The sequence below is a fragment of the Lichenostomus cassidix genome, chromosome 2 (genome assembly GCF_008360975.1).
Source record: "Lichenostomus cassidix isolate B80296 chromosome 2, HeHo_3.0, whole genome shotgun sequence".
NCBI classification, from domain to species: domain Eukaryota; kingdom Metazoa; phylum Chordata; class Aves; order Passeriformes; family Meliphagidae; genus Lichenostomus; species Lichenostomus cassidix.
Genome location: NC_139482.1, coordinates 35,242,737 through 35,263,387, shown reverse-complemented (window position 1 = coordinate 35,263,387; position 20,651 = coordinate 35,242,737). Strand labels below are relative to the sequence as shown.

General features: G+C 39.7%; 1 protein-coding gene across 2 annotated transcripts in view; it reads left to right on the top strand.

Annotated features, from left to right (window-relative positions):
- The window catches only part of RFTN1 (raftlin, lipid raft linker 1), a 94,154-nt gene that overhangs the window by 7,207 nt on the left and 66,296 nt on the right, over window positions 1–20,651 (top strand). For both annotated transcript variants that reach the window (XM_085051043.1, XM_085051042.1), the window contains exon 2: window positions 3,234–3,389. In XM_085051043.1, coding sequence (XP_084907169.1) covers window positions 3,245–3,389 — 145 coding nt within the window. In that variant the 5' untranslated portion in view covers window positions 3,234–3,244. The remainder of the gene's footprint in view (window positions 1–3,233; window positions 3,390–20,651) is intronic.

Genomic DNA, 20,651 nt, shown 5'->3' with positions numbered 1-20,651 from the left:
GCACTTGTATTCTAATTACTGTGGAAAAGATTGTGATGTTGTGAAACTTAATTTTTTTCCCTCATTTTTTTCAAGTGAAAGCATCTCTTTTCATCATCCTTTTCCATATTCATGCTTTAAGTAACATAACTGCCTATACTTAACAAAATGTGAGGAAGCATTCATCCTCAAGGATACTGATTGAAGTTCTAGCTAAACAGCACAAAGGTGAAAACCAGTCTTCTCATAAGCAGTCATTCAGGGAATTAACACCAAAAAAAGCATGTTTTCAGTCCATTCCCAAGTGGGCAGGTAGCTAGTGCTGAATGGCTTTTGAGTTGTCACTGTTTGCAGAGGTCATTGCTTTCATGGGCAGTAAGGGTGGAGCAGTTTTTCTCCAAAGGGCTGAGGAAATTTTTGCTGGAGAGGCACAGGAGACTGTCTGTGGCTGCTGTCGGAAGTGCAGGCTTTTATTATTTAGCATTTTCACCCCAATTTGCAAAAGAATGCAAAACTCTTCGATGTGAAATGTGGAGTCCCCAAGGCCTCCTTCTGCAGCCATCACAGTCTAAGAGTCCTGTGGATTTCAGACTATTTGTTCAACTAAAGTTTGCAGGCACTGCAGCATAATGACTTCTGAAATGGAATTGTTTTCCTTATGAAATGCTGTGTACTTATGATGTATAAGAATTACTAGGCCATTGCTGAAACAAGAAATTTGGTACACTTGCTAACACTTACTGCTATTTTAATTCATCACTAGCACAAGTATACTGCCAGATGTGTTCCATTATAGTTCATGGAAAAATACCTAATGTCTTGTTAGGCTCATTAATATGCAGCACACGTTTATGTATTAAAATAAATAACATTTTAGACTGAAGCAAATAATATTGCACAAGCAAAAGAAGAAACTGCTGTATATATGAAAGAAAAATCCTTCAATGGTAATAATTGTCATTACAAAAAAAAAGGAAAAAAAAAAGGTGGAAAGTATCACTTTGGGAACATGAAAAGATCCTGAGGATTTTCAACCTTAAATTCCAAATTAAAAAATATGAGTTTGCAAACCTCGATTTCATGGATAGAAATTACTAAAATAGCTTTTATCTTCCTTTCAAAATAATCAGGGAAGGCTGTTTTCTGCTGGATGAATCCACCAAATTTTGCAACTTCAGGAATACATGTGACACATCATTTTTTCTCAATGCTGTAGGTCTTTATGTAAATTTTTTTTTTTTTTGTGATTCCAGGTTCTCTGTGATCAAATGTTTACTATGTTACTTTTTTCAATATCCATATGTTGTTCAGTCCCATTTTGATCTGTTTATTAGGGACTTTGCAGGAAGATGGAGGTGTGCATTTATGGACTTTGCACATGGTAAGAAGGTGGGGGGTATTGCTAAGCTCAGAAAAACTTCCAGCTCCTCCTTCCAACACTGCTGGAGAATGGGGTGAGATTATTACTGAGCAGTAGAAGTGCAAAGGAATTGAGCAAAGTTATGAGGGATGAGTTGGAAACTTCTCAGTTAGTTGTGTTGGATAAAAATCAAGAGAAACAGGTTTTTTTTTAGTCTACTGGGAAGTTGACAGTAAACTGTGAATGTGATGATTCAGCTGTGAATGATGATTTTAGGTGCAGTAGGTGTATTATTTGCAGTAGAGCTAGGAAAGCATCAATGTTATTTTAATAAGCCTTGTTAAGCTCTCATTTTGAGCATATGGCCACCTGTGATTGTGTAGAGAAATGAGAACAGTGATGCAAATGAGAGCGAGTGGGGTGACAAAGGAAGCAGAGATCCTGTCTAGGAAATGGCAGAAAAGGACTTGAGTGCATTTATCCTAGCAAAATACAGCAAAGGATTTGGTAACTACTAATAGTAATGATTTCATTAGGAAGTATGAGGGAAGGACAAAATTTATAAAACTTAAAGCACAGTATAAATGAAAACGTAGATAATTTTCTGCAGGTAGTTTCCAAATACACTGGGGCTGGAAATCTGACTCACTTTCTAAGCTTTTGGGCAATGGAGCTGTGGCATAAGCTTACAAGCAGCTCTTTGGAGACAGTGAACCTGGTCAGGGTTTTCATTCTCCACTTAAGGTTTACTAACTGTCAAGGTAAAGGCAGCCCTGATCAGTGACTGAACTTTCTCAGGTGCTCATTGGTGTCTGTCAGAGGCTGCAGGGAGGCTGTGACACTGACCTTCCTGATGCTCCATGCAGTGTGTTTTCACTGAATGGATCCCATGCCTTGAGGTGTCTGGGGTGGCATGTGGGAGCCACTCTTTGATACTGAGCGTTTATTCTGCTTTTCCTTCCCTGTCCCCAGTGCTTGAGTTTCTCCACGTAGGCGGAGGCAGGATGTTGGGTGGGTTGTAATGAAAAACCTCAGGTGTCTACCTGGTGTGTCTTCATACTTGTCTTTTTCATACTTCCTGCTGGTTAAAATAATTTGCCTCAGCCACACTAGTGTTGTTGGGAGGAATTAGAGGGTTTGGATCATCTGGATATTTTCACCAAATAATTCTTCCATTGTTTCATACTTAGATCAGCTGTAATGTGCAGGATATTGAGAAACATTTAATGTGTAGCAGGAATGGTTGTTAGGAATAATCCTTTAAAATGTTGTGGACTGGCAGCTTTTTAAAGAGAACTAGATTTATCTAGTGCAGTTCTGCAGCCAGCTACCTCTTCTGTTTTGAAGACAGATTCCGTAAAGTGCCATTATTTCCTAAAAAAATGAGATGGGAGGAAGTGAGGTTGTTTTGTAAATGCGGGTAGTTCTCTGGAGAGAGAACTTGCTTTTTACATTGAATTACAACGCTAGATATTATTTTGAAAGTTACAGAGATCTCTGTAAAAGTTAATACTAGGTGCTCTCCTAGTAACTGCATATATAGATTTTGTTATTAGGTTGACAGCCTTAATATTAGCAAGGTATTTTGCATTTTCAGCTACTTTTTATAATGGAATATGTGTCTTCTGGAGTGTATTGTTGAATACATTTGAAAGATGCAAAGTACATACATGCAACTGTCAGTTTTCCAGTGAAATAATGAATATGAACTGTATACTACAGTTACTATCTTAGCATTTATTTAATTATATGATTTTTTGTAGTTTGTAGTAGCTTGTATTTAAAAATTAAAAATCACCATAATGTACTAGTGTGGGGCATGAAACCAGAAAGAAAAAAACTCTATATCAATCATGTTGATGCATTTTCCCTTTTCCCTACCTCTGTGTACCAGGAACTGCTGAAATGGGTTGTGGATTGAACAAACTAGAGAAGCATGATGAAAAACGACCTGGTAATATCTATTCAACTTTGAAGAGACCCCAGGTAGAAACCAAGATAGATGTTTGCTATGAATATCGATTCTTGGACTTCACGACACTAAATGATAGTAAGTACACAATGTTTTTCTTTAGATTTCTTTCTATTAAAATAAGTATGTTAATTGCGCCATAATGTTTTTTTAATAGTTGTTAAGTTCTTAAATTGTCTTGTGTTTCTTTTAAGTAAATGCCTTTTCTTCAGTCATAATGCTTCCACACAGAGATCTTAGGGAGAATTTTGTGTTAATTTTTAGCCTTACAGCTAGTTATAGGTTATCAGATTGTAGGTTCTTTTACCTCCCCGTTTTATTTGGTTTGTTTTCTTGGATGTTTTTTTGTTTGTTTTTTACTCTGATATGGATGTTTGTTTCCTAATTTGCATTTTATCCACCTTTCATATGGTAAAGCAATTCAGGACTGCAAGGTGATATATTTTACTGCTCTTTTTTCTTCATCCCCTTGTGTTCTCTGGGCTTTGTCGGGGGTATTTTGAGAGGCTGAAGTTAGTGTTTTCAGTTTTGATAATTTGCCATAAATAACTTACGCGGTTACAGAACTTACAGGTGCACCCATGTAGGTGGAAACAGGATAGTGGGAGACATTGAAGACCTAAAACATCAAAGGTGTGAAGATCCAGTCTTGTGCAATTTTTGCCTTGTTTTTTTTTCTTCTGGCTGAAATAGTCTTGTTTTAATTCTTGTGACAATGCATAGATATTCCATATTTTTCCTTCCTGATTGACATCAGGCGTCTCTGCCAGTATTGCTCACACCATTGCCTGTGCCCTCTTTCACTTCAGAATTAGCCTGCTCTACAAGCAGTTACTCCTCACACCCTCTGGAAATCTGAAGCTTGAGCAGAAGGCTGGGACCTGCTTCTTGCTAAATATAAAACAACACAGTACCAAAATCTGTTAGAGCTGGCTGGCAGGATGCCAGGTAGAGCCTCTGTGCTCTTGCCCTGCAGTGTGCTGCGATTTCTCTTGTTTTGCAAGTCAGGTCAAAGGAAAAGCCAGAGCAGTGTGTCTCTCACGGTGTGAGACAAAGAGCTGCTGGTGTGTCGCTTGATGAGACACCTCGTGCAGCTCAGTGTGTCAGCCCAGAGTAGTGGCAATTTGTTGAGTCTTACAACCTGCTTCAAGTAGGCTTGAATTTGGAAAAAGGTGGAGGTTTGGAATAGGTGGTTGAACAGCGCTGTGGTCTTGGAGGCAATGTGAGAGTTGAAAAATTTTGTCTTTGCAGACTTTGAGTGCCTGTCTCCTGTGTTTGTGTTCTCTTACGTTTTTTTGATACACTAATTGGGATGCGCTGCTGTTTTTGAGAGCACCAAGCAAATGGTAGAGGAATTTTTTTCATGTTTATGTATTGCAGTTGTTTCAACATTTATGTATTTTTATTTCAAAGTGAACTGTTTATGTCCTTTGATAGTTTGACAGCTTTTACTGAGATGTACTGCAAGTTTAGTCATTAAAGAAAATGAATGAATATTGAGGACACACTTCTGTGGGCTTTTCTGGAATGTTCATCAGTGTTCTTTCTGTCTTTGAGACACTCACTATTCTTTGAGTGTCTCAAACTTTACCATGTGCGTTCTCCTGTTCTCTCTTATGAAGTCTCATCTTTGGCATCTATGGAGGAAGAATCAGTACTTGGGGTAGCAATGTGGCTTGCCTGAGGCACAGAGGGTGTCTGGTACAGAGCAAAAAATTGAACCCAGGCTTTCCAAGTCTGATTAAATGCATAGGTTTGTTGTAAAGCATACTGTATGTATTTTTTTTACTCCTCATAGATTGTTACATTGTGATTTCAGGAGGCATGGCTTTAAAGAGACTGTTAGTAAAAATACTTCTATCAGATTCTTCAGGTTGCTACATAGCATAAGCTCTCCAGCTTCCATTGAGTTCTGCTTTGGGATGTTGTATCCCCATCAGTCCAGTCAGAAGATGTCAGTGGATAAGCAGATGTGGAGGAGATGGAGCTGTTGTTCCTGCTCTATATTTCTCCTGTTTCACCTATATCTGTGTGGATTTGGAGGCTTCTAGGAATGAAATGCTCCTAGCTGTGTAAAAAGAACATTTGGATTGCGTAGTCTGTCTTCTGTGAATCTACTTTAGCCCTTTCAGTGTGTATATATATATCCTGACATAATTTTTTCCACAGGTTTTCTCCTTCATTGGGTGTTTAGAATAAGCCATGTTAAATAATAGGCCTTATTTACAAGACTAGTGAGCCTGGCAGGGCAGACTCATTTTTCTCTAGAGCTTTTCTATAGCGTTGATTGCTCTGATAACTATATCCCTCACAAGTGTTTCATCTTAATGGTGAGAAGGATGTGATTATCTCCATGTCGCAAGTAGGAGCTAATTCACAGGATACTGCCAGAAGTTTTCCAAGTTCTTAGCATTTCCTCGTGTTCCAAAAGCAGCTCCTGTTGACTTCAGACATAAATGTGGGTGCTGGTCATATTTGTGAACCGCATGTATTTGCAAACCTAATACCCACATAATCAGATATCAGTTCCAGAATGAGGCATATGGTTAAAATTGCATTTAGTCTGGCAGCTAGGTGGACGTAAGTTTTTGCAGCATATGTGGGGAAATACTGCTCCCTCTCTTTCCTCCTGTCAGCTCTTTGGATTGACTTAACTCATGTATCTGGCAGGTTATGCAGTTTTTTTGTTTGGTTATCCTCTGCCATGTCTGTGTCTTGTGGAAGAGTCTGAAGAATGCTGGAGTTAGTAGAAGTGGAGGGAGTATGTCATCAGGAAGAGAAACAGGACCTTCTTAAATCAGCTCACCCTGATTATGAACTCATAGAATCACAGAATGAGTCAGGTTGGAAGGGACCACAGGGGGTGATCTGGTCCCACCTCCCTGCTCAAGCAGGGCCATCCAAGAGCATATGGCACAGGATTGTGTCGAGGCAGTTCTTGAATATCTCCAGTGAGGGGGACTTCAGAAACTCTCTGGTCAACCTGTTCCAATGTTCAGACATGCACAGTAAAGGAGTTCTTAGTCATATTCAGGTGGAACTTTCTGTGCATCAGTTTCTACCCATTGCGTCTTGTACTACTACTTGGCAGTGCAGAGCAGAGCCTGGATCCATTGTCCTGACATCCTTCCTTTACATACTTACACACATTTATTAGGTCCCCTCTCAGGCGTCTCTTCTCGAGATTGAGCAGGCCCAGCTCCCTCAACCTTTGCTTGTAAAAGAGATGCTCCAGTCCTTTAATCATCTTAGTTGCCCTCCTCTAGACCTGCTGCAGGAGCTCCCTGTCTCTCTTGCGCTGAGCAGCCCAGAACTGGACACAGCCCTCCAGATGTGGCTTCACCATGGTTGAGTGGAGGGGCAGGATCACCTCCCTCGACCTGCTGGCAATGCTTATTTCTTTAGCATCACTCTGTTGAAAACAGGGATAAAATCCTGTCCTGATGATAATTTTTCTGGAATGTTATCTAGAAACTTAACTTCACTTGTTTGCTGTCTTTGGTTACTGTTTATCTTCTGACGTACACAGCTAAAAGAATGTACAGAAATATTCTCCTTTATTACATTCTTAAAATTATTTTCTGAACTTTTGCCTTTCTTTGCACTGACACATAAGTCCACTGGAAAATAGTGTTTGATCACTTACTTAAGTACTGTATAAATAAAGCATAGATGCAAAAGACAGAATTAAGGTTGCAAGTGTAAGCTTCATTTTTATGTTTCCCAGTGATAGAAGTTTATTAACTTGAAAGTAAAGTGTCTAGGGAAAGATTTTTCAAGCTTTCAAGGAAAGCAGTCTATGAGGAACCCATCAATTTCTATTGTGTGCCACAATACTGATAAGCCTCGTGGTTCTCCAGAATGGAAATGGTTAGATTTGCCAGTGTCCATTACTTTTTGAAACAGTGTGAAAATTGCCAAAGGGTTATCTAGTGTAGATTGGCACTTGAGGAGTAAGAGGCTAGGACATTTCAAACTTGAGGTGGCCATGCTTCTTTTGAGCTGCCGGCTTTACAAATCTGCTGATGAGGCTGATCTTCCTTGATTCTACTAAGGTGGCCTCTTCCAAGAAATCACAGTCTGTATTCCTTGTTGTCCCTTTACAGTGTTGTCCTGTGTTCTGTTCTTTAGTCATCTGTACTGTCCAAAGCTTATGGGCTGCTCTTTTCCCTCAAGTGATACCACATCAGTTTTCACCCAAATTAAAATCCTCACATATTTTTACTTGTGAAGAAGATGTTACTATAGTTGTGAATTGAGTGGCTCATTGCTGGTTCAGTGAAATGTCAGTGGAATTGCAGAGGAAGTTGTCTTCTCACTGCCTTAGAGACAATACTAATGTAAAGTAGCAGTGGTTGAATCTTACAACAATAAAAAAATCAAGGAAAAGAAAGACAGTTGTAGCAAACCTTTTGCTGCAAAGCTGGGAGAGACAAAAAAAAACCCAAAACCAAAAGACTGTTTCACCTTCCCAAAAGTAAAAAATTGTTTCTATTTTGCCTCCCTCTCCTTATATATAAAAGGAGATGAATAATGATCATCTTGTATCTCTGCTATCTCCAAGTTTTACTGGAAATAAGAGGCAAATGGTGAGCAAACCTCAGGAGGATGTGCTGGCAAATGGAATAGTCTCAATCTAAAACAACCATGTTTTCAACAATGCCTCCATGGGGTAAGCTGGTTTGTTTGGTTTTGTTATTTTGTTGGAAGAAGAAATATTTCAATAATTTGCATTCCTTCCTTGCTCTTATCTGATCTACTTATTTTGGAAAACTGTACTTGAAATGACACATCATACAGGAACTAAGCTAACTTTTTCATCCTCTATTTCTTTTCTTTCACCTCTTTGGTTATGATAACCTTCTGAGAAAAACCAGGAATCTGATAGTAATTTATCTCTTCACTTCTTGGAATAGTGTGGAATATTTTTGGTATTCAGAGGAATTTTTTGACTGACTTGATTGGATTTTTTTTTTTTTAGCTTTGCTTTACATTCCTGTAGTAATTCATTGGCCTGATGAGTTACAATAGGTTTTGGCCTTGAATAAAGTTGGCATGAAACATATGCTAGCCATGTGATGAGAATGGAATGGGGTATAAATTTTTTTAAACAGGGAAAGGCTATATTCTGAACAAGTCGTTTGTGCTATAAAACCACTAAAATCCAGATGTTTTGATGGAATGAAAAATAGCAATACTTCACATGTCCCAAAGAAGTTTTTAAGTTATAATGTGAATACATGAACATATGGTTTTTATCCTGATTGTCAAGAATTTGTCTCTTCAGTAAAAAAAAAACCAGAAATCAAAATGAAGAAAATTATTTAGAAGTGGGGTTATTAATCACATTCTCACATTCCCATCATATTTTTTGCTTGAATGTTGTAAGTGTTGCCATCTAAGGACATGTATTTTACAGGACAGTACTCCCAGTGTAACAAATTTAAGACATACGTAAAACCTTCTTATTTGAGGCATTTTGGTGTGTATATGGAGATATAATGGAGATATATGTATATGTCTATGTATATATATATATAAAATTTGAAAGTGTATTTATCTTTCAAGTTCTGACAAGCATATGGATGCTTTACCATCATGTTTTGCAGCCAGTTATACTGCTCAAAAAACACTTACTACAGTATTATTAAAACTGCTGTGCCTGTACTTTTGATTTTTATTGTTTTTTCTTTCTAATTCAAGACACAAGTAATGTGTTAGTGGACCTTTATAGACGACATGATATTAGAATCAATAGTTAAAAGTATATCCATACCGCAATTTTCTTAAATTCAGGATTAAATTTCATTTGTGTGTAGGTTTAAATTAATAGAAAGCCCCTCAGTTTTCTCCTTTGAGAAGGAAAGAAGTCTGATTCAAAATTGGAAGTGTCATGCACTGGAAAGTGTGCAAGCAGAGGATAGAGAAGCATTTACCCTGCAAAATATGTATGCATTTTTTAATCAGGAAATTTTTCTTACTGTAGAACATAGTACTTGTTGTTGACTTCAGTGCTTACCATCTCTTCCTATTGGTAATTTTTATATTGTATTAAGCTGTGTTTGTACCTGATTTCTGTGTCACTTCACCATTCACTCGGGGAAAAACCCCAACCCGAAACATAAAAAATAAACAACTCCAAGCAAGTGGCTGTGTGACTGGAAAAAGAACAAAACCTGCAGCTCTGCATTTGCTGGTGCTATTTGATTTTAAGACTAGTAAAAGCAAATACTTCCCCATTGGTGAAGTTATTTAATTTTGTTTTCATTTCTGTAAGCAAAAGAACATGAATTAAATTAGCATTTGAGTTTTGTATTTCAAGTTGACCAGGTCTGTTACCCCCATTTAGTCCTCAGGAGTGATGAAATAAAATTAGCACGGCAAAATATTGTTAGGTTATTTATAAGATGTGATAACTTGAACCAGACTGCGTACAGATCGCCTATAACTGCCTAAAACAATGCTTCAGAGCAGATTAATATACAACAGGTTCAGAGCAGAAAGATGATGAGCAGGAGAGGCCAATGGATGACTTCTTGGTTGCCCAGATTCTGCTAATGCTTCCCCTTTGTTAAAGCTTTGTCCATGTGCATATCCGGATCATTCAACTTAGTTTGATTATATGCATGGGATATAAAGAATCAGCCTAAGGATTTTGCTGGATCTGGGCATCAGTCCTTTCTATTAATGAAAATATGGAGAAATGAAATTTTTTGGCTTGGTTTTATGTTTCAAGTGAATTAGTCTGTAGCAATACAGAGTCACAGAATTTTCAGAGCTGGAGGGAGCCCCCAAGGGTCATCGAGTCCAACTGTTAAGTGAATGGCCAATGTGGGGATCAAACACACAACCTTGGTTTGCTCCAGACAACTGAGATAATCCCCAGTAGCCCTTCAGGATTTGCCACTGTAAGTCACAGCAAAATGAAATGTTCCTGCTGTAGCAGTTTATAAAACTCACTTGCGTGTGAGTTGGGAAATTTGCAATTTGACATAAAAGGAGCATTCCATATGTTAGGAGTTTAATAAATGCCATAAATTACATCATAAATGTAATTGCTGGAAAGAGTCGTTAGATTTGAACTTTACTGTTTTTTAAATAAGGATGCATGACTGTGAGACTTAGTTTCTAAATGGAAGCTCTGCTTTCCATAATTATTGTATCTGGATCCTTGTTGTAGTAGACTGCATGCAAACACTTTTTCTTCTAACATACATCTGTATCTGTACATCAATGAGGTGTGCAATACACAGACAGGTGTATATATATATATTGCATTTTATACACATATATCACTGAGAGGGGTAATTCCTAGGGATATGAGCTTTCAATCACTTAAATTTTGCTTTATGGCTACACTTAATTACACCACAACAGAAAGTGCAAAGAGCTTTATCTAAAGTCCTGTGAAGACTGTGACAGAACTGAGAATAAGTCCTGGGCAGTCCATTGTGCTAGTGGCTAGGTCATGGCCTTCAAAACACTGTTCTCAATGAATCCAAAGCAAGAAGCTAGTCAATATTATGAATTATATCTTATTCATATCTAGACAGTTACATATCTGCAGAAGAGCTGTACTTTTCACATAATTTCAAATGAAAAAAAGCCTAAAGTTTGCTGGCATTCCTTGTTCTCTCCAGATCCAGCTGTACTGTGACACCGCTATTTTGTGTTGGAATAATAAATTATAGACTAGATGAATACTTAGATACAATGGGGTATGTATATTAAAACGTTTCAGCTATGTTAAAGAATATGAGTATGATGTGTTTTGGAGCTGTATTTTCAACTTGTGATTGGCAACGTAGTTTTCTTTTAGATGCTTTTATGGAATGTCGTGGCAAGTACATCTAGTGATGCCATAACCACTCTTTCTGTGTGGATTTAGACAATGGGTGTGTGCAAAACAGAAATGGACTAGGGAGGAAAGGAACATCTGCAGGATGTTCTATTTATACATGTTTCACATTGTCAAAAAATGTGTGCCACAATAGTCATGTTGGTGCTAACTTTCTAGTCTGCATCCATTCTTAGAAGGAAGATTGGTTTCCTGTAATACTCCGTTCTTACCATGCACTGATTTTATTTACTGTGTTAGCTCAAAGTTCTTCTTAATGTAGTTACTGAGTTGTTCCAAGAGATACATTCCACACATCACTTTTAGACAAATGCTGTAATTCACTCGCATTGTGGAAAAATACAGATACTGTCTAAAAAGAGCTCTCAACTTCCAAGAACCTTTCCTCTCTATCAGCAACTCAGGAGCTGCACATGATCTTTCTGTGTGGCTCTCTTTTCTTTGGCCTCTGGCTTTGCACATTTTTCCAATCTTCATGTGGTTTCCATCCTGCTGATGCTGTTCAAGAGCCAAGGAGCCAGACTTGGCAGTCTGCAAGGCTGGCAGACAGGCATTTCTGATGGAATGGTGAAATTCTTCATGCCACAGGGGCCCAATCCTGTTTTCTCAGAAGTGAAACTTCTCCTGTGTTTAATTGGAACAGGAGATCACACAGTAACTTCAAACAGTAAATGCCTCATGGGTTGATTATGGGAGAGAAGTGATTAGGAGTCATCTCTGTAGTAGTCTGCTGAGTTTGCTACAAATGTTGGTACAAATTCGTCAACATCATCCAGATAAAAGATGGTATACAAAATCCATGCAGTATTGTAATAGAGTTCTTATGTTTACAAAATAAATTATTGTTGTTTGGCTAGATCTCATGCAAACAAAAGGTTTATAATTGGTTCATCCTGAGTGGAGGAACAGAGGAGGAGTGAATCCCCCTTTGAGATGAAAAAAGGAACTTTAGCTGTCAACTGCTGTTGACCTTGAGATAGTGAAAGCACTGGATAGCTGTACATTTATTGTGTAGGATCTTTTTAAATGTAAGCATTTATATTCCTCATCTTCTAATGTGAAGCATAAAGAGTCTCTGTTGTGATGGAAATGGTGTCAACACTCATCTGTTTTCACATATCCTGTAACAATGTCTTGGTGGGGCAGGTCCAAGGGTCTGCAGGGCAGAGCACAGGCTGGTATCAGGCTGTGCATTGTTGTGAGCCAGTAGGGTAGTGCAAGGGAAGCAGACAGCCAGGTTGGGGCAGTTTCTTCTGGGGAGTCTACACTCCACATTAACTGTATTTGAGGGTTTTACTTTGGACAAAAATTACGTGTCCTCCTGTACCCTGGACATCGCACACTGCATGTGTTTCAGAGCAGCCTGCAGGGAGGTATCTGAAAAATGCTCCTGTCTGGCTTGTGAGCCCTTCTGGGGCCACTCCAGGACATGCTGTTTTGTCCCAATGTCTGTCTCACGCTTATGACTACACTTGTCATTGCTCTGCCAGTGACACTTGTAAAGAGATTTCACATTCAGAAACATGTCTGATTTCTGTTCTACATCTGTTCTGGGTTTGTTTTCTGTTCCTGCATTTTCATGCATGCTACCAGGCAGCTACTGGCTGATGGCTTCTGATTTCTTCTGACTACTCCTGGCAGCTGTGGCTGCTACTCTGTGAGCACACTCCAGTCATATGAGCTGACTACCTCCTGCTTCCTCCCTACCTGTGTCTGAGGATGAAGACTTGGACTGTGTTTTACCCTTACGAGTTTTCACTCTTCATGTGCTCTGCCATCCACCCAGTGGAGTGATACCACTTGGACTGGGAGGGCTAGTGCTTGCCTCTGTACTGAGGATGGTGTGGTAGGAAAGAATTTGTTGTTGTAGAAGCTACTGCTGTGACTTTGCCACTGTTGGATAAAATTTTGGGAGTCCAAATCTGTTTTCACAGGTGTGGTTGTTGCCCTATGGAGTCCTGTGTTTGCAATAGCTGTTGGACAGTGGTTAGTCAGTTTGGGGAGCGAGGGCAGGTTTGTAGTGAGAAAAGCCATGATTAAGGTCTGCAGTGTCATCCTTCAAACACTGTTCCAAACACTGCTCTTGCAGAGAGGCTCAGCAGAGCTGAGTGTCTATAAGTGAGGAGATCCAGTCTTTTCCTGGTGGCATTTGGCTGTTTGTCACTTTTATATGGGCATAGTTAATTTGTCTCTTGCCTGAGTTTCAATGCTTGTTTTGACTTTTTCTCCCTGTTGGCTGGTGCCTTTGGCTGCTGGTTCAGTGGCCCTCAGGAAGCATAACAGACTTTGAACTGAGTTTTTTGCTAAGGAAAAAACATGGCTGAAAAGTAGCAACAGCAGCATACCATGCGGGAAAAGGGAGCGGTGAGAGTCAAACTTGTGCCCTGCTCTTATGAGAAGTGATAAAGGAGGGAGAACTGACAAAAGGAATGGTGATAAAGTCTGTCCTTCTGCTCCCCTGGCTTGGAGAGAGGAGATAAAGGAGAAGGAAGGGGTGTAGTACAGTCTGATCAAGTCCTGCAGTATGGAGATCAACTCCCCCCTACTCTCAACAAGAAAACATGTATTTCTTCCTGGGAAGCATCTGTTCCTTCTCTGCTTTTCTTTTAGCTTTCAGAGGAAATGGCCTGCCAGTCCTGTTCCTAGGCTTTTGGCTGAAGCACCCTGTTCAGAGGACCGTGCCCTGTCAGCTGCTTGATAGGCTGTCAACACTCAGCTGACATGTCAGCTTGTATGAAGTTCCAAAGGGTCTTCATAGCCAGAATCCTTCAATCCTAGAAACTGCCTCCACACTCTTTCCCACAAAAAAAATGCAGCAATCAAGATATCTGTCAGCCTTGTGATGAGCTGTAACATCCCTAGCCCAGGCTCCCTGCCATAGCTTTCCTGCTGCTGTGCCCCAGACAACACAGACGCTTTAGGCTGCTCCACTGAAAAAGTGGAGTGGAAGGCACAGCTGCAGCTAAACAGCAGTGGGGCAGAAAAAGAGTTCAAGCAGCATCTTGGCTAACTTCCTTCTCAGGAAAGATGAACATGGCCCAAAGTTACGTGGAAAGTGATAAGGAAAACAAGGATGGGAAGTGGGATCTGGAACTCCAGGAGCAGGGACAAAGACAAAGAAAAAGGGTGATGAGGTGCTGATATGGCCTACACCAGAAACATTCCTCCAGGCACCAGCGTGACCAGAGAATTAACTGGGACAAAATTCAGCCCGGCTTTGGTGCCTGGCATTGCACCTCCAGACATGGAGAGAACGTGAGAGGCTGGCTGTTGAAATGGGGAATAAAAGCAAATCTTCCAACGTCCTTCCATTGACTAGCACCTCCCTCAGTACAAAATGAGGCATCCATGCTGGGGATATCTCTGCAGCAGATCACACGCAGAGTTAAGAAGAGTTCCAGGAGCAGGACCATGTTGGTGCTGCTGTTCCCCTAAGGGGGTATGGCACCAGTTGGCTTTTCATGAGTATAGAAGGGAAAGGGCACTGCCCTGACGACCTCTGTCACCTATACCTTCCAGAGGGGTAGAACTGCTCTGGCCTGGACCAGTTGTAGGTCATGAACATGGAGGCCCTAAACACTGTGTGTAATGCCATTGCTGTGTTCCCCTTTGCTGTGTTTGGATGGGGACAGGGACAGGGAAGGGACTTCACAGCAGCACCTCGCTGTGTCTGGAAGCCCAAGAGGGTGGTGTTAGCCTGACACTTACCTATGCCCTGCTCTCTTGATGAGCATTCATGCGTGGTGGAAAGAGGAGAAGAGATCTTCAGAAAGGAGGGGGCATCAGGAGAAAATAGAGCAGATAAAATAGGGAAAGACGATCAAAGGACAGGAGTAGCTGAACACATAAACTAAAAATATGAGCGTCCTGGGTGACTGTAGAAATGGAGGGACAGATAGCATTTGACATGTTTAGTAGGAAGAAAAGGCATGGCTTTACATGAGGTTTCAGTGTTTTGGGAACTTTCCAGTGCCAGAGGGATGCCTTTTTGTTGTGTTGTATCAATGAAGCCCCGCAGGGACTGTGGCTGTCATTCTGACAAGATTTGCTATTGAATTCTGCCTACATAAAACTCAAGATATCATGCATGGACAGGCCATGGTCCTTCACTGAAGAAGACAACTTATATTTCTGGATTCAGATCCCTTTTGGGTCTTTCATGACAAATCATTTTTAAAAAAAAAAAATTAAAATTTAATCTGAATGGCATGAAAAACCTCCCCTGAGCATGTTAGATTTATTTCATTATTGAACAAGGGAAAGGTTACTTTAAACCTTAAAATGCTATCATTTCTAGAAAAGATCAACCTTCAATATAAATTTTGTTCAAAGAATAACCTGTGAACATTTAGGTAGTTTAAATCTATCATGGAAATGGCACAATTTCTCACCTTCTTTGTCCTGTTCTGTAAATACATAGAATTGTCGCTTTAGCAACAAGCATAATTGTCACTGTAGTTTAAATTAAGGTTGTGAATATTGTACTCAGAAAAATAATGTAGTTTGCAAACGTTAATGGTTGTCTCACTGTTAATTGTCCTTCAGGTTAGTGTTCTTACAGCATTTTCATGGGTTTTGTATGTGAATGCCTGACCTGCATTTTCTTTACATTGACTTGGTATATAGAGAGGCATTGATCCCATGTCTGTGAAAGTGCATTATTTACTTGAGACCTTTGTTACTGTTTTGTTTTTCATTGCCTTTGTATATGTGCACAAGTGATAGGTAGCCTAATAAATCTGTAGAAGATGTAAATACACTGCCAAGCAAACATCTCACACAGGGCCTGGTATAGTGCACCCTTTTGCCATAGGTCTCAGTTTAGTGCTGCATTCCAGGTACTTACTGGTTCACGGTTAGTCTGCACCAGTGTCAGAACTCTTCAGTGTAATACCTTGGTGAAATACCATTTGATCATTACTGTCTTGCAGCCATAATGTACTGCAAAGCTGATAAAGATTGATCCAGGCGTCCAGATTGTGGCCTTCTCTTTAAGTGATGAGGCAGCCTGGAAATTTGTTCATGGCTTCTGTAAGGGACAAGAACTTATTAGCATTTGCCAAACACTCTGCTAGTCTTGCTTCCAGTTCCCCAGCTAGCTCCTTTGGCACTCATTCAGGTATCTTGGCAAAACCTGGCGTGTGTTGCATGGTTTTGTCTTGTGTCTCAAGCAGTCTCAGTGACTTGGTTTTATCTCATTGCAGTCATACAAGTGTGTAATATCCTGGACTTAGGAGGCGTCCAAGTGACGCAATTACTGCATGAAATTGCAGCCTGCTTTCTGTGTAACAACTTGCACACCCAGCAAACTCTTGGTTTGCATGCAGTCATGTTTTTGCAAATGATGATACTTGTGACACACTGCACTCTGTGATAATCTTAGGATGAGCAGCAGTGGTGGGGAGTTTCCAAGATATGAAGTTGCACATGAGAAGTTTTGGCTGACTTGAATGCTTGCTCAGCAGCCACTGTACTGAACTGGTGTGGCTCTTCCTGGTACATGGTAACCCATGCACTGTGATAAGGTCTTGCACAGGAACTGCAAGTTTAAGGCTTCCCAGCCAACTGGTTTTTGAAAAACCTGCTTATTTTGTATAAATGGAGCTGTCTTTAGCTAAATTGTGCAGAACTCTCAGCTTCCTTCTCTCCCCAAATAATCATCCTCTCAACTTGAGACTTGCAGTGATTAGCTACAGATTCTACTTGAAAGAAACAGTTCTTTCAAGGGGAAGAGAATCTCATTAAACCTTTGCTGTGAGCTGCAGCTCTTGATCAGCACACGAAAGACAAGCTTGACAGTCATCAGGTGAGTTAAGAACTGCAGAAATATTATCTGTCTCTGTTAAACAGTCATCAGTTGAAAGAGTTCATCTCAGTCTGAGAATACAGAGGCTTTTGCGTACTACGTGGCACATAAAAAATTAAAGACATCAAGGATGTGAGAAGTCCTAAAGGTGCCACGCATTTCCAAATGAATTGATAAAAGGCCTTAAATCTGAAAGAGAATGAGGTATGAGGTTTACAAATAAACAGATGGAATTTTTGAGAAAGTTAGAGAGAAGCCAGGACATGGTTACTAGTGAAATATAAATAAACAGCAGTCTACTGCTGTAGTTCCTGGTTTGCTAAACCCTTTGTGGTGTTCTTGTATTTGAACAATTGTTTCCTGAATTTCTTAATAACCACTGAGAGAAGAATTGACAAATAGTCCAAAATTACATGGGTTAATTCACTAGCAGTTATTGTATAGATTACTAGTAAGCAAAAAAAATTAGCATCTACTTCTATCTGAAATCACAAAACAAAAGAACAAAATGGGAGTGACAGAATAGATGGTCTTTTGTTAAGTTATTGTCTCATAAAGTTTGGAACTGTGTCAGAATTGCTTTTGTTTTGTTTTGTTTTTGTTGTTTATTTACTTAGGAATGCTCAGCTCAGATGCAGCATCTGTCTTTCTCTTCAGTCCTTCTACCCTATTTTTCCAGCTGGGTTGAATGCCTTGATGAAGCCTTTCAAGTGATCAAATAGATAAAATTGTACATATTTTGTGGGATTATTTTCATTGTTCTTCACCACATGTTCAATGAATACAACACTTTATAATTGTGACACTTTGTTTTCAAGCTGCACTCTTGTACTTGTTATCATTGTTATTGGTTTAGGTTTTTGGGGTTTTTTTTAATTGTTATTATAGTAAATTTTTGTGAAAAATTGGTCTTCTCATCAACAGATACTTCCAGGGAACTCCTCCAGAAACACTGGTGAAACCTCAAACTGCTTTATCAGTGATATTTTGTTATTAGCCAGTAGCAGGTCTGTCCTTTCTTGACATAAAAGAACGTAGAAATGGTTCTCTGTTTTGCAGAATCTCCTTAGGACTGGGGAGAAGTGAAAGTGTCTTGGACATGGGCTGTCATATGATTAGAAGTCAGAGTCATGTGAGGCTGCCTGTGACCTCTCTTTGGGTTGCTTTATTAGGAGCAGCTAGAAAAGAATATTAGCCAGGGCACAGAGGCACTGTGCCTTGCACTCTCTCCCAGGTTTGCTTCTGAGGTATTGCCTGTGTGAGGAGGAGCTGACAGTTCTGTTGTATGCTCACTGTGAACATGCATTGTCACACACCACTGTGCCACCTGTAAAGTTGATTTTCTATTGCTTGTGAGGAGAACTGTGAAAGTGACCTGTTTATTTGCCTCTGTATTTTATTATTTAATCAGCAAGAAGGTGCATTTAAGAAATTAATTTTTAGTGTCACTAACCAAAAAGGGATCCTATCCAGGGGGTAAGGGAAGTCTTAGATCTTAAGACTGTCTGCGTAATGCTTTTTAATTACCACCTTCACACCATGAAAGAACTCTGTCCCTGTTGGACAGGACATCTGTTACATCTGTATTGCATATACTTACTACTTTGGGATGAGATCCTGTTAACTTCATTAAATTGTTCCTTAGCAGCTTTGAAGGTAAGGTTTCTCTCTTCTTCTTTCCTTTTAATTTCCAATAAATGTAGTAGTTGCAGCACTTTTTCTGACAGAACTACAGTGAGAAATAAGGGTAAAACAATGCCTTCTCATAAACTCTTGGAGAAGTACTCTGCTACTATTTGCAAACAAAATTGCAACAACAGCCATTTTATTGCAAACTTAAAAAAATTAATTAAAAAAAATTTGCTATGGATGTTGCATTTTAATAATGCTTGAATTTGTGGCCATTTTCCCATGACCCATGTTAAACAATGGATTTCCATGCTATCAGTATTACTGTGTGGGAATTCTTCACTTGAAAACAGAAACTTGCCACATTTTTCTGAAACGAGGGAGTAGGAGTTCAAATTCTGCAGAGTGACAGGAAAATTTGCTCTAAGCAAAAAAAGCAGGGTTTTTTTGCCAAGAAAAACTTTTTTCTTTAGTAAATCCATCACCCATGCTCTAGCAGACTTGCCTAAAAAAACAAAACAGTACTTTTGGGAAGTGCTTTGTTAACTTCTAACAGCCTTTTCCACTACTCTTTGGCTTTCTATCAAGCGTTCTTGCCAAGTTAAAGTGATGTGGTGTGTTTGGCAGTGACATACTGCTTTTAGGTGCCAGTGGTGAACTATTGCTTGCTGGTAGTTTTCAATATTCTGTGAAAGCCTCATCACTGTTAAATACACTGTTAGAGGTGTTACAGAAGGCAATATCCCATAATACCTTTTGCAGGATTTTCTTTCCAGGTCTTTATTTTTGAAGGAATCCTTTTTTTTTTAGAGGGTTTGTAGGTGGTAGTGTGATGGATTTTTCTGTTTTGTTTCTGAACCGGTTTCCTAGGGAAACGGGAGTTAAAAAAGGCTCACAGTCTGTCTGTCTCGTTCCTCCAAATAATTATAACCGCACAATTTCAAAGCAATTTGCGAGAAATTTAGGCTGCTCCTAATTTTGTGGAAAATGGCAGTTGGGCAGAAGACAGAGACCTCTATTAATCAGGGAAAGGTGAGGAGAACCAAGATGTGCACTGACAGCTCCCTGGCCAGTGAGCCAGTGCACTGCTTCAGTGTAGCCACAAAATCGCTTTTTCTCATCAGTTTGAGGAATCCAAGGGGTGGGAAGAAAAAAAGAAAAAAGGAAATTTGGGGCTGTGGCATCAAGGTTGGAGAACAAATACCTCATTAGTGGGAATCACTCTTCATTAGCTAATGGAGAAAACCTTGCGTAGGAATTTGTATAATAGCACAGGTTGCAAAAAGTCAGCAAGAAATGTTTTATCTTGTACTGATATTAGTCAGGTCTTTGACCACCCTTGTGTACCAACAAAGTCAGAAAATCCAAAAACCTATTGACAGCAAAGTAGGTCCTGTTCAGATAGCTGAAACTCTCTCTTACCTCATTTCACACTTGCTTAATTCATTGCAAAGTAACGTATCCATTTGGTGGTTCTAGCTTTGTATCTTCCAGCATCAGTTTATCCGGTCACTCTAAAAATCATTAATGGGGTAATATGTGGCTCTTCCACATGCCAAATTAATCAGGAACTATTGGGGAGTTTGCTTGATAGGGGTTACTGCCACCCTGTATTTTCATATGTTCCCATGCAAATCCTTGCATATTAAGTATGTCATGGGTTTCCTGTGATGATTTTGAACAATGAGGATTTGGACCACAAGGTCTTCCTCTTCAGACCTGCAAGTTTTGCTGCAAATACCAGAACAGCTTTAGTTCCAGCTGGATTGCTCCCTTTGATGCTGTGGAGTAGCTGAGATGTCCAAGTACAGTTTACCAGTGGCACTGAGAGTGAGCCTCATGAGGGTGATACAAGGTCTGCTGTGACAGTAAAATCTTGATCATGCTTTTGTAGTCAGAGACTCTTCCCATGAAATTCGCGTATGCTGACAGAGGTATTCTTATAGTTAGCAGTGGTGGGAATATATTCCCATTATCAATGCAACAAAACAGAAGTGTGGGGCAGGAGAGCTGAGAGGAATAATAAATACTGGAAAATGTTTTGCAT